General features: G+C 35.0%; 1 protein-coding gene across 5 annotated transcripts in view; it reads right to left on the bottom strand.

Moving 5' to 3' along the window:
• The window catches only part of LOC108970605 (FERM, RhoGEF and pleckstrin domain-containing protein 1), a 66,019-nt gene that overhangs the window by 41,934 nt on the left and 8,232 nt on the right, over positions 1-15,853 (bottom strand). For all 5 annotated transcript variants that reach the window (XM_018936085.1, XM_018936086.1, XM_018936087.1 and 2 more), the window contains one exon: positions 5,128-6,167. In XM_018936085.1, coding sequence (XP_018791630.1) covers positions 5,128-5,358 — 231 coding nt within the window. In that variant the 5' untranslated portion in view covers positions 5,359-6,167. The remainder of the gene's footprint in view (positions 1-5,127; positions 6,168-15,853) is intronic.

Here is a 15,853-nt window from a genome sequence, read left to right as displayed (position 1 = left end):
TTTTTTTTTGTGTTGTGTGAAATGATTTATTTACAATTTCTCAATTGGCAAATATGTTTTAAACATTTATTTACTTAATAATTTGTTCATTAAGTAAATACAATACAATTGCTGTAAAATGAAAGGTATTTGAGAAATCTTTAATGTCTGCAGAATATGAAACTATCCAACATGCTGATATGATATTGCATATGTATTAGCCGATAATAAATATAATCGCGTTGTAAAACTTTAAATAGGATAGTCAACTKTTTCCATTGTGAATTTGTTTGTCTATAGAGCACGTAAGTGGCGCAGCATGTCAGCTGCAGTGCAGCAAGTGGCACTCAACATAAGGCTTTATGTCAAGTCTAAAAAGAGCGCGTTTATTATACTACATAGGCCTCGACTGTCACTGCGCATTACTTTGTGATTCTAGAAAGCAGCTSAAATTGTATTTGTAYGACAATTAATTCCATTTGAAAGGCTGCTTCAACAATGCCTCCGACAACGACATTGCAGACAAATTAAGGAATATAAATTTTGGCGCGAGAAGATGCACGAAGAGCGCACAGGAACAGTGCCCACGATGACATTTGGTATTGTCTTTAGCGCGAATAAGTCAATGAGCGAATCAGCCATTGTGTGGCATTAAAAATACAGTTATTGTATGTGCTTTCAGAGCATTTTACAAAAATAAACTTTTGAGTGGCCCATGTAAATCTAACGTTGATTGTATATAAATAAATAATAATATCACAACTKGTTTCCAAATTGAATTAAGAACCCATTCATGGCAGCACATTTCCTTAAATGCCTTTCGCCAGGCATCCAAGTCATTTCTCATTTGCCAAAGAGTCTTCACTCACTTTTAACATGCAACAAAAGACAAACAGCGATTTTGCACATGCTGGTCGGTCATAAGTCTGTCTACCACTCACTACTTCGCTGGTGACGAACAGCCTGAGGTGAAATATCCTCCCACGTAAGGAAGGTTGTCCTTCTTTCTATGCGCCCCCATTTAACTTGGCCCATCAGCCAGCATTTAAAAGATGTTACAAGGTAAAAAGTTTTGCATGAATAAGCTCCGCAAACTCTCGCAACTGAGCATCGACAAAGAAAGAAACTTAGGCATACACTAAAATAAAAAGCTAGAACAAAGTGATAAACGCAACAGAGAGGCATGGTGTACAAAATTTTAATTGCTTCAATGTAAACACAAAATATTTGCTTACACCCCCCCTCCACATGCCTTTCTACGCCCATACAACAGGTATAGATACGTGAAAACGTGTGTACATCTTAGCATCTATTCAGCACACAAACTTTAAGAATGTATATCTTTTATGTATGAGTGCATCACTGCTTGGTATAAATATCTTTTTTGTTCCATCACTGGTAGTTACGTATATGACTAGGAATGTGACGTCAATATAACCAAACATTGCAAATTCTAACTAAACTACCAAAAATACTCAGATAAAGTCCTCCAGTTTCAACGACAACCCCCGTAAATGAACAAGGACAAAGATCCACTGGTAAGCATCAGGAGTATCCGGATCCTCTTGGTGAAGGTATCTTTGCCTAACTGAAGGAAGKGCAGAAGTGAATAATGCTGAGATTAAAGCCGGCCAGGAAATAATGGACGGGATATGAGTGTAGGAAAAGATAATCATCTACAATAGCTGCCAAGCAAGGAAGCAGAAATTCAGTGTTGATTTCATGGCGAGGCGGAGTAGCTCATGCCATTAAACAAAGGATATCAACAATTGGCAGATYACTTCACTTTTGGCAGGCATAACTTCGTAATAGTGAAAGGCTTCACATAAATACTAACAACGGCATCATCCACGAAATCAGTCGGAGAATTGTTCTTTCCAACAGTTGCGATTTTGGGCTCAACAGACAATTGGGAAAAGCTGAGAACTCCTTCGCAAAACGAAACTATCAACGAGGAAAAGTACCACCCAAACTCAAATGAAAGGATCAAGTGGATGTAGCCAGGCGAAACTCTCCAACTGGMGCCGTCGAGCGCAATGCAGGGACGACTGGCGAAGGCTTGTCGGCACGACCAAGACTGACCCCCGGCGGTGTTGTCAACTTTATGATTATGATGCGTAGTAATAACAATTACGGACATTCTAACACTGATATTGTGAGATATTTGGAAAAAAAAATTGTTGATCTGGCAACTCCTATCTACAAAGAGGCAAATATGAAATATAGTCGAGAGATCGTTGCAGACATACCTCGTTCTGGACGACCTTCGACCTCTTCAACTGATAAAAATATTAAAAAAGTAAAGAACATGGTGCTGGAAACCGTCAGGCAAGTGTTAGAGAAATTGTAAAAGTTGCTTTCGAATGTTTTCGGTGGATATTTTGGGTTTGAAACGTTACTACGTTAAACGTTACGTTGTTACTCGACTTGCCTCGATAAAGCTGCATTTTTTTTTTTTTTTCAAAAATAATACCGCAAACAGGTCTCTTTGGACATGCTTGATCGTGCGAATTCCTATCCCATATTCAAGGGGAGCATTATAACAGGCGAAGAGACATGGGTTTATGAGTTTGACAAACAAACAAGTAAACAGTCATCGGATTGAAGGAAAAAAAAACCGAGGTCGTATTGGAGTTTGGTCGTATTGAGGCGTTTACATGAGAACATCTGTCGAAAACGGCTGGAATTGTAGAAGAACAATGCAAGGATTTTACGCAATGATAATGCACCATCGCATCGAGCTTCGATTGTGACGGAATTTAAAGCCAAAAATGCAATAGATACCATTGATCAACCACTGTATTCACCAGATTTGGCTCCGTATGATTTTTGTTTCTGAAAAAAAAATATCCCGACAAAATAAATATTGATTAATAATATAATATTTTGCGTTTTATTTACAATTTCCGGGTACCTTTTTACCACAATGTAAAAAAAAAATATGTAAGCAGAAGTGCAAGATCTCTGCCAAAATATTGGGAAAGGAGACGATTGCTAAAAAATTCCGCTTACCCATCTTACACGCCCGGTTTCGTTCTACATAAAATCATAAAATTTTTTTGTTTTTGAAACTCAGAAATCAATCAAGGAAAAATTAAGAAACTGAAGTTATAACTATAACAATTTTGATTAATAATCAWTTTTTTGCTCGGCAACTACTAAATGTTAAATACCAAACTAAACGGCTTTGTTCTCTGATATTTTTGCTTTAACAGACYAAAATCAATAAATTTTTGGTTTTCCAATAAAGAGAGAAATGCTGAGCAGATTATCAGTGACCACACCCTTAACGTATGTATGTATGTATACTCGKTATATATRCATATGTATTTATGCAGTATTTAAGTTTACACACATATGTACCTTGTAAGGATGCAAAGTAGTAAATCTCAAATGCTACAAATGGAATTGCGAATGTGAGCAACTTTGGTGCCAYACTTTACTCTAAAATAGTTTCTGGCACTTATCCAATGATTTTCCAACAAATGTTTTGGACAAGCCGTTAGGCAACTACCTCGTAGGTTGCTTGGGCGCTTGGCGACCGACCACTAATATTCCGTTGCTGTCTATTTGGGTAAGTATTATTATTACTACTATTATTATTTTTGGTTGTGTGGTTGGGATGTGTGCTACTCTACTTCAACAACATTTAAGTTGTATGTTCTCGGAATAGGAGGCAGATCGTTAAACTACTCTGTTCTATTSAAAAATTCATTAAAATTGAAAAATGGCGGCACTGGGCTTTTGCCCTTTTTGTTATAATAAGCRCCAATATTTATATTTATAGAACTAYATATGGTATATATGTGTACACATACATAGATAATAGTATGTATAGTAAGTACTTACATAATTACATATTATGTATGTATGTATATATTGTACACGGTTCCATTTTAGCAAAGTGGCGAGCAAAGAAGCGAACAAAAAAAAAATAATAGGAAAGTAAGTAGTTGGATGCGAAATGGTTTGTTGAGGTCTATGACCGTTATGTGTCGCTTGTAATTGGTTGTAGAATGCATAGTATTGGCACAGAGCACAGTTTTGCTCATTTTGTACCAGTGCACAGAATGTAAAGGTGAGTATTGGCACAGAGCACAGTTTTGCTCATTTTGTACCAGTGCACAGAATGTAAAGGTGAATATGACAACAGCTAAGAAACGCAACACGAGTGCATTCTTCTTGTAAGGTTATCCATCTGGTATATGATTATTTTTACTTACTTATATATGGTGAATTAAACCGCCTTACTGCATATACAGGCAGATGTATAACAATTAAGTTGGACAATGTGAAAAGTAAACATGTTTATGTTCCAGCAGATTGGAAACAAATTTAAACTATTATTGTCTTCTAATAGTTTACTTCTAAATGACTGATCATCTAGAAACACTTTCGCAGTCTCAAGGGCCGAGATAAATTGTAAGAAGTCTAATGTATCTCGTCCTCTGGAAGGTTCGTTTTTTCCAGTATTAGGAGTTTAACCGGTTATTGCTCGATCGGCATCGAAGCGCAGTATTCAAAATCTTACCAGACATTGGTTGTTTGAAAGAAGATAAAGTTTTTCCTACTGTTGAACTAGTTGCAATTGCAATAAATCACTCAAGCAGACTTGAAATGCCACTTCAAGTGAATCATAGGCCTTGACTTTAGGCGATCAAATGTTCAAGGCGCAAAAGACATATAACCTAATAGCTCAGAATAAAATTTAAACTCTAGTTTCGTTTCAACAAATCTTAGTGTGAATCGAACAACTAACTGGCATAAAACAAACACAATCGAGTTGGGTTAGAATAGCAAGTTAAATGAAGTATTCACGTAGTCTCTCGAATTGAATTCAACTACTACTATATTTTTTGTTGTTTTTGTATATTGGACTAGAATCTTCACGCAAGTAAGTTAGATTTTCTAACAATTAAAAAAAAATAGATCAAGCATGTTACAAATAAGCTACATTGTAGCGTTTATTACATAAAAAAGGTGATATTATAGAAGCACTGCATACAAATGGCATTCGACCTTTGGTTGCACCAATTTTACATCCACAATATAAACCAATTTTACATCCACAAAATTCTAATTCAAAACTTGGACTTTTCATTACTATAAATAAATTTAAATTATATAAGTATTTGGGCACTGCCTTACCTGTACTTGGAACATGGTCACTGAATCATCTAGCATTTGTATGCGAACGGTTAACTTCTTGCCACCGCGATGTCTTGGTGTGGATGGTGTGCCATCGACTCCAGATGGTGTGCTCAACGAGTGAGTCATGCGTCCACCCGGCACTCCCATGCCATCCACACCGCTAAAACCAACACCACCACCGCTTACGCCGCCATCTCGAGTCGCTGTACCCATATCGGCCAATGACATTTTGTAGACCAGAATTTTTATAAATTTTCAATACTCGCCGGTTCAATCACTTTTAATACAATTACTAGTTGTATTACAAAACTATATCATTTAAGAGACTTTTCAACTTTTTGCACACTTTTCTTTTGATTTCTTTAGCTGCTTCTGATTTTTATCGAACTAATTAGTTTGGAATTAATTTAATCGAGTTCGGTTCCTATACAATTACTATATTTGCGTTCAATAACTTATTTTACTCACACAACAYTTAAGTGTATATAGACAAACCGAAATTTAATCTTTCCTATCGTTAATATTAAATTTAAAATGTTAATTTACAATCATTAGCCTACATATTGCACCGTTAGTTCACATCAGGTTCTTCGCATTTCCGCTTTTGCGTTGGTTCATTGTCGAAATAAATCGATTTGTTTTTGTTTTTGTTTACTTTTGGCTGTGTATTTATGTAATTTGGAATGAATGTGGGCGTCTTTCGAATTCGATTGGAGTTGACGACCGGGTGCGTTTCAGGTTGCTTAATAAGTCAAGTGCTTATGCTTGTGAATTTGTGTCGATTTTGGAAGTTTAACGCTGGAATTTTGCTTCGCAATTRATTTTGTTTTAAAATTTCTTAGAACAAAGTTAAAACCGATGTACTTGAAACAACTGATTTATTTTTTCGTTGTAAATCGATCTATTATGTTTGAGAAGAGTTATTTTAATTATCGCCCCATGATTAGTATTCACATTGTTTCGATTTGCGGGATCTTTGACGTTATTGTGTGACTCTGGTYAATCCTCATGGCTGCATAAATTGGATAACCTAAAGCCTGCAAATATAAATTAAATATCTTATAAGTAACATATAGATAAATGTAATGAAGCAAACGTTGAAGTATTTATGTATGTATGTCAATAACATTAAAAAAAGTACGTTATACGTTAAAATGAGTGGTGTTTGAGTTAATTGGTCATAACAAAAAAATTTTATTTTATTTTAATAACTTTGAAAATATGTTCATTTACTGTGGCTCTTTATCATTCATTTGGACTATCTATTTCAGTGAAAAATTGCCTCTTGTTGTAYTTCCATTACTTTTCTGATAACTCCGGGTGATATAGCGAAGATTTCGGAAGAAAAATTTGATTGAGTTCCCCAATGTACTTCAACGTACTATACGAAAAACACCATAAAAAATCAGGTGTGCTAAAATGTGGCTAACAATTGACATAATTTGAACCGGTCGTAAATTTTTCACAAAGTTTGTAAATTACWTCGGAGAACGAGCAACTCATGGTAGCATATTTAACCCAACATTTCTCGCTACTCGTTCTATAGATTTTTATAAATTAAAATTAATATATTCGTTTTAATAATGTCTTAAAACCATAACCGAAAGTTTTACTATATAATGCTTATCACCTGAGTGAGCTTAATGCGCAATTGTTTAAGTGCATTAATATTTTTCTGTATTATATGTATAACCTACGTATCCTGTTCTTCATTTCTCTTYGGCTTTCTAAATACAACCCAAATTTGGTATGAAAATGTCACGAAGCCTTTGTATTTGTTGGAGTTTCTCAAACAAGTCTGAGAATTTAAAATGCATCAACTACGCCCAACTACACCGACACAGTAAACAGCATTATTTCTCTACTAATACAGTATGTAGTATAAACGCGAGTCTATACCATCTTCGTGAAGCGGCTTTGCCATATTTATGTACATAAGTATATACATAATACATAAAACAGTAGACGTGTGACACATACTACTCTACMAAGCCTGACCAAGCCTAGCGCAACGCCATTAGCGAGACGAGACTGTTAAACTCTTAAACTCAAAGTCTTGCCATTTCTTGGTTAATTACGTTAGTTTCTGTCAAACTCACTCCATTAAAACTAACAGGTCGAAACTTCCGTAATTTCTATTTCTATCATTCTCGCTGTAAACCCCTTTGGTAAGATTGATTTTGTTGAGGGCTTTTTATATGTCAATAAAAGATTTTTGGTTACCGGCAAACCAAATAAAACTCGATTAATTTTTCCATTCGTTACTGCTGTGCTTCGAAATCGCGCACCAACCTACTCAGCTCAGCCGCCGCGGCCATCCTTCATATATGATTATTTATAAAATAATATAGAAATGTGAACCATCACCAGTTTGCCAACTTCGCAGTCGAACCAAACCAGCGACTTCCATCTTGGGAAGTCAGCGTTTGATGACAGGTTACCCTTCACTTCCTGCCGCAGTTGACGAGTTGGTCGGCAGCAAGCAGCATCCAGCATATAAAACTCCTACTCAGCGGCGTCAATGCAACCTGATAAATATGTTTTTAGCGTATTCATCACCGATAGTGCATTCGAATAAATAAATACAAGAAACAGTGCTCGTATATCTGTGGAGAGTTTACGAAAGGGTGAAACTCAGTGGCCACAGCACATTGCGATTATTAATAGAAATTAGTACACGACACAGCATAACAGAATTCTTCTTTATGTACTTCTTTAAATTCCACATAAAAAATCCAAATTACATACACACATATAGTCTGAATATGAAAACTTTATGAGGTTCCAACAATTCACACTGCATATATGTATGTATGTAYACTCTGGCGATGCAGCTGTGCAGGATGTCCAATGCAACTGCAAGTGCCAAAACAGACTCAACTTGCGCGTCACTTCTGGATATAAACAGATTAACATTGATATAAAGACCTGCGTGAAAAGAAAATATAATGGAACGGTGTGAACCAACCGATTATAATTATATAAATTCGTGGCATTCTCCTTACTTTCTTACGTCACGTCGTGAAAGTGGACAAAGTCGTACCTCAACCATATAGCACAATTTTAAATTCCACTTGATTCGTTCCGTTTCCAGTACACAAATCAAGAAGCGGTTAATATAACGGGAAAAACTTTTCACGAATAATGCCTTTCGTGTGCCCCACCTTATGTCCAAAAATTTTTTAAATCCAATAAAAACTGTTCAAGCACCTATGTAGGTACCAAATATTTAGACTCTGGTACCYATAGTTGACTTTTCATCGAAAATGTCGGTCAATGTGTGATATAAAGGTTTAACTGAATTTAGGGATAACCATTCTCTTATAATGGTATGTCTATATGTCAAAAAGGGGTTGAATCGGACCAATACGGGAAGTATATAATACGGGAAGGCCACATATACTTAATATAAAGGCTTTCAAACTTCCGAGAGCCTTTSTAGCGCATATAGCGACCAAAAGCTGAGTTATCCCAATGAAAATRAGAGAAAGCGTTGGAGTGTTTTCGTTCATTCGGACAACATGGCGTAGCTGAATTATGTTAATGTCGTCACATATATACCATAAATCTTTCGCAGAACATTTCTCTCGAAAACTCGTAACCTCAACTCATCAGATCGTCCATGCCTCTGCACCATATAGTAGGACGGGAATAATRAGTGACTTATAGAGTTTGGTTTTGGTTTTGGTTGGTCAAGAGAGAACTTTGCTTCTCAATTGCCTACTCAGTCYAAAGTAGCACCTTTTGGAAAGARTTAYTCTGCGTTGAATTTCTAGACTGGCATTGTTGTTGCTTTTAATGCTGGTTCCAAGATAGACGAAATTATCTACAACTTTGAAATTTTKTCTGCCAACATTGTGACGTGGGGGCCTAGTCGGAAGTGCGACGACTGTTTGTTTGATGACAGGAGATATTTTGCCTTGCCCTCGTTCACTGCCAGACCCATTTACTTTGCTTCCTTGTCCAGTCTGGAGAAGGCAGAACTAACGGCGCCGGTGTTGAGGCAAATGATATCAATATCGTAGGCAGCTGTACACTCTTATAAAAGGTTGTATCTGCTCGTTGAAGTTCTGCAGCTCGAATTATTTTCTACAGCAGCAGATTGAAGAAGTCGGACGACAGAGAGTCACCTYGTCTGAAGCCTCGTTTGGTATCGAACGGGTCGGAGAGAAACTCCCCGATCCTGACAGAGCTTTTGGTATTGCTCAACGTCARTTTGCCCAACCGTATTATTATTGGAAGTTGCACTCGAACTTCTTCTTCTTCTTGATGCACTCGAACTTAGCCCTTGTTAATTATGCTTTTAACATTTTCAGCTTATTATAAATTTATGTATGTTCCTTCACTATATTTTCTGGTCTAATTTTTCGCAACTAATAATGAATTTTTCGACATTTTCAACGATTCTGTTTTTTTTTTACATTTTATCGTGGTTTCACTGTATGTCTTATTTACATAGCAAAAGAAAACACCACAGATATGTACGAACATCAATAAAATAAGAAGAAAGGCAAGAAAAAAATTAAGAATAACAAATCATATTTCAAAAGAAAGACTGCATTATGCCAACGAGAAGCAAATATCTTTTAATACTTAAAAGCTGGGTGGAAGCGTTCGAACAAAATAAACTACATATACATACAAAAGAAAACAAATCGCTTTGGCTACTGTGTGTTTATCTTATGTACAGTGCGTGACAAAATGTTTACACAGATAAATSAAATTCCTAAATAACGTGAGCCAAACCAGATAAAAGTTTGCTAAATCGTGTGATCATCTCTAAATATATTTGTCAAAATATGTTAAAGTGGCTTAAGACACATTTTATGCTTCTTCTCAACTCCGTGTATCGTTTACATCGCTTGGGATAAACCAATTTGTCTAATAACCTTGGATTAATAAATAATGTAAAAATAAAAAAGGTTGCATAATCATAACCATATACAAATTAAATGATATTCTTTTGCGTTTTRTTTTACCAAATATTTCAAAACGTGTGTAGCAAGTGCGGTATGTTTGCTTTAGTTTACACTGTATACTCCACCACAACGTGGCAATTATGGCTGCGAAGTTCATGAACCCGAACTGAAGATGTTTATAAACTGCAACGCGGCCAATCATTTGTGTTTATTTATTACATCAAACACATGTACTGAATTGGGTGAGCGCGATTCCACAATTATTCCTCAGTATTCAATGTCTTTTTCGTAATTTCAAACAATTATTCTGGCTTTTTTGGTCTTGTACAAAAATATTTGTGTATTTTAAATCTGAAATGCATTATTTGAAAGATTTTTGGTACAATTGTTTTTATTTGTAAGAAAGTGTAGCAATAGCTGGTTCACAACTTGGAGAGTGGTGAATAAAACAAACCATAGATTACTTAGGCTCCATAAATTGTTTGACAATGGCGAATGGCAAACAGCTTGTAAACGAATTTAAATTACCATCTGGTTTGAAGATTCTAGCTCCAATGTTTGTATAGCTTGTATTTTAGGAATACATAGTAAAATTAAAAAAAAAAAAATAAATAACAGTTACTTGCGCTCCAATGCTAAAGAATAACAGGTTCTCCACTGCGGCAATAACTCCGGCCTTCTTCGTGAATGAAAAGTTGTACACAAAAGTTGCATTTTACGCAAAATTTTGTTTTTTTAGTCGGAAACGTTCAGATCATATTTAATTGAGTAATCAAGCGAATTTGAAAAATATAGAAAAATAGATAACGCGTTTAAATATAGACTGTGCGCGGCTGGATTTCAAAAGTCTGTAACTCAAAAACTATTTGAGATATCGATTTAAATTTTCAGAATATTATTTTTAAAGGTATAAACCATATTTCCTTTCTTGGAACATTTAAAGAAATCATATGCATTTTTTTTGACTCATATATACAATAGTGCCATACTATAATAAATATTTTACAAATTATGCGAATGATGATAACTTTTAAGCTGGAGTAAATTAGTTTCTATGATTTCTAATACTTGGTATATACATTTACGATTTTAGAAGGTTTGGCTGTTTCAACCAATGATCTTGTTTTAAATTTACGAAAGAGAAATACTTACATACATACTTGTACATATGTAAAATTATTTCACAACAGTATATGTATATTAAGTTTGCCGCGATGTTTATAGCACCCATAAAGCAACGTCAGAGACCCTATAAAATATACATACATATGTATGTATATACATAAGTATCAGAATAAAGACTTTTATATCCTTTTATGCTACAAAAATGCACCTGTGAAAGGTATTATAGCTGCAGTGCAGCTAAAGTTAACTTTTTCCTTGTTTCCCATTACTTTTGCAAGGTGTGAAATTTTGGTTCTCATTAGAAACTAATCAGCAAGGTATTTATTGATCAAAATAAAGCAATCACTTGACCAAATAGTAAACTGGCCGGAAACGTGTACGTATGTATGTATGTATGTATATATTTTGTTACAAAACTCGATCGGGTATTAAAAAGCAGTCGGAATATACATACATATGTGTTTGTGGATACATATATGAGTATGTCCGCCTATACGAAATCATTTTCATAGCTACTAGAAAATGTGTGAGTTCTCGTTTATTTCCAAAAACGTCAACGCACGAAAACTATGGAAACAAAGCCAAATACAAAAGCTAYGAAAAGAAACAAGTGCGGTTACCGTTGGGATTCACTAGCGAACGAGTTCGAATGATTTATGGGCGTTGAATCCATTTTACATTCATCGTTTTAAAAATATCTGTGGCGCAGTATCTCGAAAGACTATCTGTAACGGGCAGCAGCAAATTTGTAGTGAAATGACGTGTATTATTATATTATGATAAAGAATTTCCTTGTTAGTCAATTCAATTCATGGAAATTGTCTGAAATTTATCAATAACACAATTTAATAAAGTAACAAATTTTGTCATAGACATATCGATATATCTATTTGTTTTTTTGGGTTAAAATTTTTTACAGGTTAAGACCGAAATCGAATCGGTTGTTACATATACTTAAAGTAAATTTTGTTGGATAATTTCCTAGTCTACTAAGTTTGTAAGTGAGCGTGATTGGACCACTGCCACGCCCACAATTTAAAATACCATTTGATTCGTTCTCTTTCCAATACACAAATCAGGAAGCAATTGATATAACGGCCTAAAATTTTGCGCTAATAATTCCTTTAAAGTATGACACCTTATGATCAAAAATTGAGATATCATGCTGAAACTTGGTACRCGTATTTCYTRGCTCCATAAGAAGGTTAAGTTCGAAGATGGGCAAAATCGGCCCACTGCCACGCCCACAAAATGGCGRAAACCGAAAWCCTATAAAGTGTCATAACTAAGCCATAAATAAAGAYATTAAAATGAAATTTRGCACAAAGGATCGCACTAGGGAGGGGCATATTTGGACGTAATTTTTTTGTAAAAGTGGGCGTGGCCCCGCCCCCTTCTAAGATTTTTGTACATATCCCGAAAACTACTATAGATATGTCAACCAAACTGTATAGAGTCGTTTCTTTTAGGCATTTCCATGTACAATTCAAAAACGGAAGAAATCGGATAATAAGCACGCTCACCTCCCATACATAGGTTATGTTGAAAATCACTAAAAGTGCGTTAACCGACTAACAAAAAACGTCAGAAACACTAAATTTTACGGAAGAAATATCAGAAAGAAGCTGCACCCAGGCTTTCTTTAAAAATGGAAAATGGGCGTGGACCAAAAACCATATCTCAGGAACTACTCGACCTGAAATTCGGTACATAATAGTTTCTTAATACCCTGATGACATGTACGAAATATGGGTGAAATCGGTTCACAACCACGCCTTCTTCCAATATAACGCTATTTTGAATTATATCTGATGCCTTCTCTGTATAATATATCCATTAGGAACCAATGATGATAGCGGAATAAAACTTTACACAAATACGGTATTTGATGCGAGAGTATAAAATGTTCGGTGACACCCGAACTTAGCCCTTCCTTACTTGTTTTTAGTAAATATGTGCCCAGTTTGTATGGAAGCTATATGCTATAGTAATCCGATGTGAAAAATTTTTTCGGAGATTATGTTATTACCTTAAGTAGTAATCCATGTCACTCATAATTCCCGTCCTGCTATACGGTGCAGAAGCTTGGACGATGACAACAAATGATGAGTCGATGTTGCGAGTTTTCGAGAGAAAAGTTCTGCGAACGATTTATGGTYCTTTGCGCGTATATRTTTTTGACTATGTTAAKGATTTRTGTACTCTCAAATTAATTTACACCTCACCAAACTATACTGAAACTTATCGGCAATTCGGTTTAKTTAGAACAGAAGAAAATGGAATTGAAATCTCTCAGTAACGGTGACTATTTATTTGAATGAGCTAAGAAACTATAAGTTTCAAATRAGACCATATTATTTGAGCATTGATGTAACCATGTCATAATTAATCATTTATTCAAAGTCAGTTTATAATAAAACAACAAAAATGTTAATTTCGGTTGCACCGAAGCTTGAATACCCTTCACAAGTAAAGAAGTTTCCATAAAAGATCAGAATTTTGATCGGTCAGTTTGTGTGCCAGCTATATGACAATAGTGGTTCGATCGGAAAAAATTCATTCCGAGATTTTAACCTTGATTCAGTTCGTATGGCAGCTATATGCTATAGAGGTCYGATACTGCACAGCATTCGGCCGCGCCGAGAAAAAATAACACGGGTCGATCCAACACCGRAATGTCCTTACTACTTAGTCCCTTTGCGTTAAATTCCTTTCTGTTAACTTTTTTTTAATTTTGGTTCCGGTGGCTTTAATATGTATATAACTTAATATGCTTAACATTATCTTTGATACTGTTTTAAATAATATTGAGGCCTGTGTGTAGATGTATGTATATCCACAAATTTTATGTGCCTTCTATTACTCTCCYTTTCTCAAGCATGTAGGTGATTTGGAAATTCTTACTTATGGTCGCATGTATGTGCATTTGTATGCACATAAATAAATATTACATAATAATAGTGTTAGGTTCATTACTGTATATTGAATGCAGCACAACACTAAATTTATTTCTCCACTCAATACTCAATAGTTCGTTGATAACATTTGAACTTAGCGAGTGGCTTGCCAGATGCCTGCGCTATGGACTAATTACGAGTAAGTACGTATGAGCTGGCTTAATGAACTGTAAGTCAAGAAAAATAATGTGAAAACACAAACTAATCAAAGCTGGCGACTGCATTGAAAATCAACGATTAGACATACATACATATTGAAGTGCATCACCGCACAATATTATAGAAATGTCATTTGTTGTCATGTACGTATGTATGTAGATATGTATGTATTTGACACTTACATGGTGTAGACAAGTGACATCMTACATTTGTATCACAGAAATTATACTCAAGAAATATATAGCTTGCAATTGTTGTCAGTGCAAAACGATAAAGTTATGCATTTAAGTGATTATTTCCATATTGTTAATTGAAGTTAACGAATTGCTATTAGTACTTAAAATTGCTGTGAATTACTTGTTGGTATACATTCATTTTGCAAAAAAAAGTCAAAAACCTGCTACTCTGTTTTTTGATAAAATTCGCGATATTTTTAATGTATTTAATATATAATTTGAATATCACCTGTATAATAAGCTATATTACATAAATTTCAATTCTATTTTTTTATTTTTACATTTTTACTTCTGTGAGTTAAATTTTCATTATATAATGTCTACTTCAGTTTGAGAAAGATAGGAAAATATTTGAAGTTATCTATGGTTTTCCAAAAACTTTCAAGTCTAATTCACAATAGTTAAGTTTTTTGTTTACTTTGCAACACTTTGACATAAAGTAGTAGATAAGACGGTTCAACGAAGGCGGTTAGTTTATCTGTCTGATTAAATTCAAAGCAGTGTTTCTGCTTCAAAGATATTTGGATGCAATTTGATACAAAGGTGCCTCAAAAAATAAACTTGAAAAAATTGCGAATAGAACAAACAGTAATCGGTGTTAATATAAAATAAAAATTCGGGGCATTTATTTTTATACACACTATTGGGTAGTCGAAAAAGTCTTTTCGTATTTTGTTAATAAATGCCGTTGTAGTTTATATATCCAGGGCTACCAATCACATTGTGTCATAACATATAGCTTTTAACTAAGCTAAGCTTTTAACTAATTAATTAAATTAGGGCAAGTTGAAAAAAAGTTACAGCTGTTCAAAAATTAGTGAACATAATGAAGAAACTCGATATATTTTTAAATTTTTGTATAAAAAAGGGAAAAAAGCTACGCAAGCCACCAATGAAATTTGTGAAGTTTACGGAGACGATTGTATTCGTTCGTGTAGCACAACAATGGTTGGCTTGCTTCCTTTCTGGAAATCTTGATGTGAAAGATGCGCCTCGACCTGGTCGACATAGCCATGACATCGCTAAGGAATGCTTGAATGTTGAGTCATCATCAAACGGATCTAACCTCTGCGCTTCTTTGCTAAAACGAAATGAAATCGAACCATTTCTGAATCGAATGGTTTCAGGAGACGAAAAGTGGATCAAATACGACAATAATGTGCGAAAGACATCATGGTCTAAGCGTGATGAAGCTCAACAAATGGTCGTAAATCCGGGAGTGACGCCTCGAAAGGTTATGCTGAGTGTTTGGTGGGATTGAAAAGGAATCATACAGCCTGGTATGAACGATTGATTCTACATTTTACTGTCAACAACTGATGAGATC

Source organism: Bactrocera latifrons, unplaced genomic scaffold (genome assembly GCF_001853355.1).
Source record: "Bactrocera latifrons isolate USDA-ARS-PBARC rearing strain unplaced genomic scaffold, ASM185335v1 scaffold_301, whole genome shotgun sequence".
Lineage (NCBI taxonomy): Eukaryota > Metazoa > Arthropoda > Insecta > Diptera > Tephritidae > Bactrocera > Bactrocera latifrons.
The sequence above is the reverse complement of the archived record's forward strand: the minus strand, read 5'-3'. Positions and strand labels throughout refer to the sequence as shown.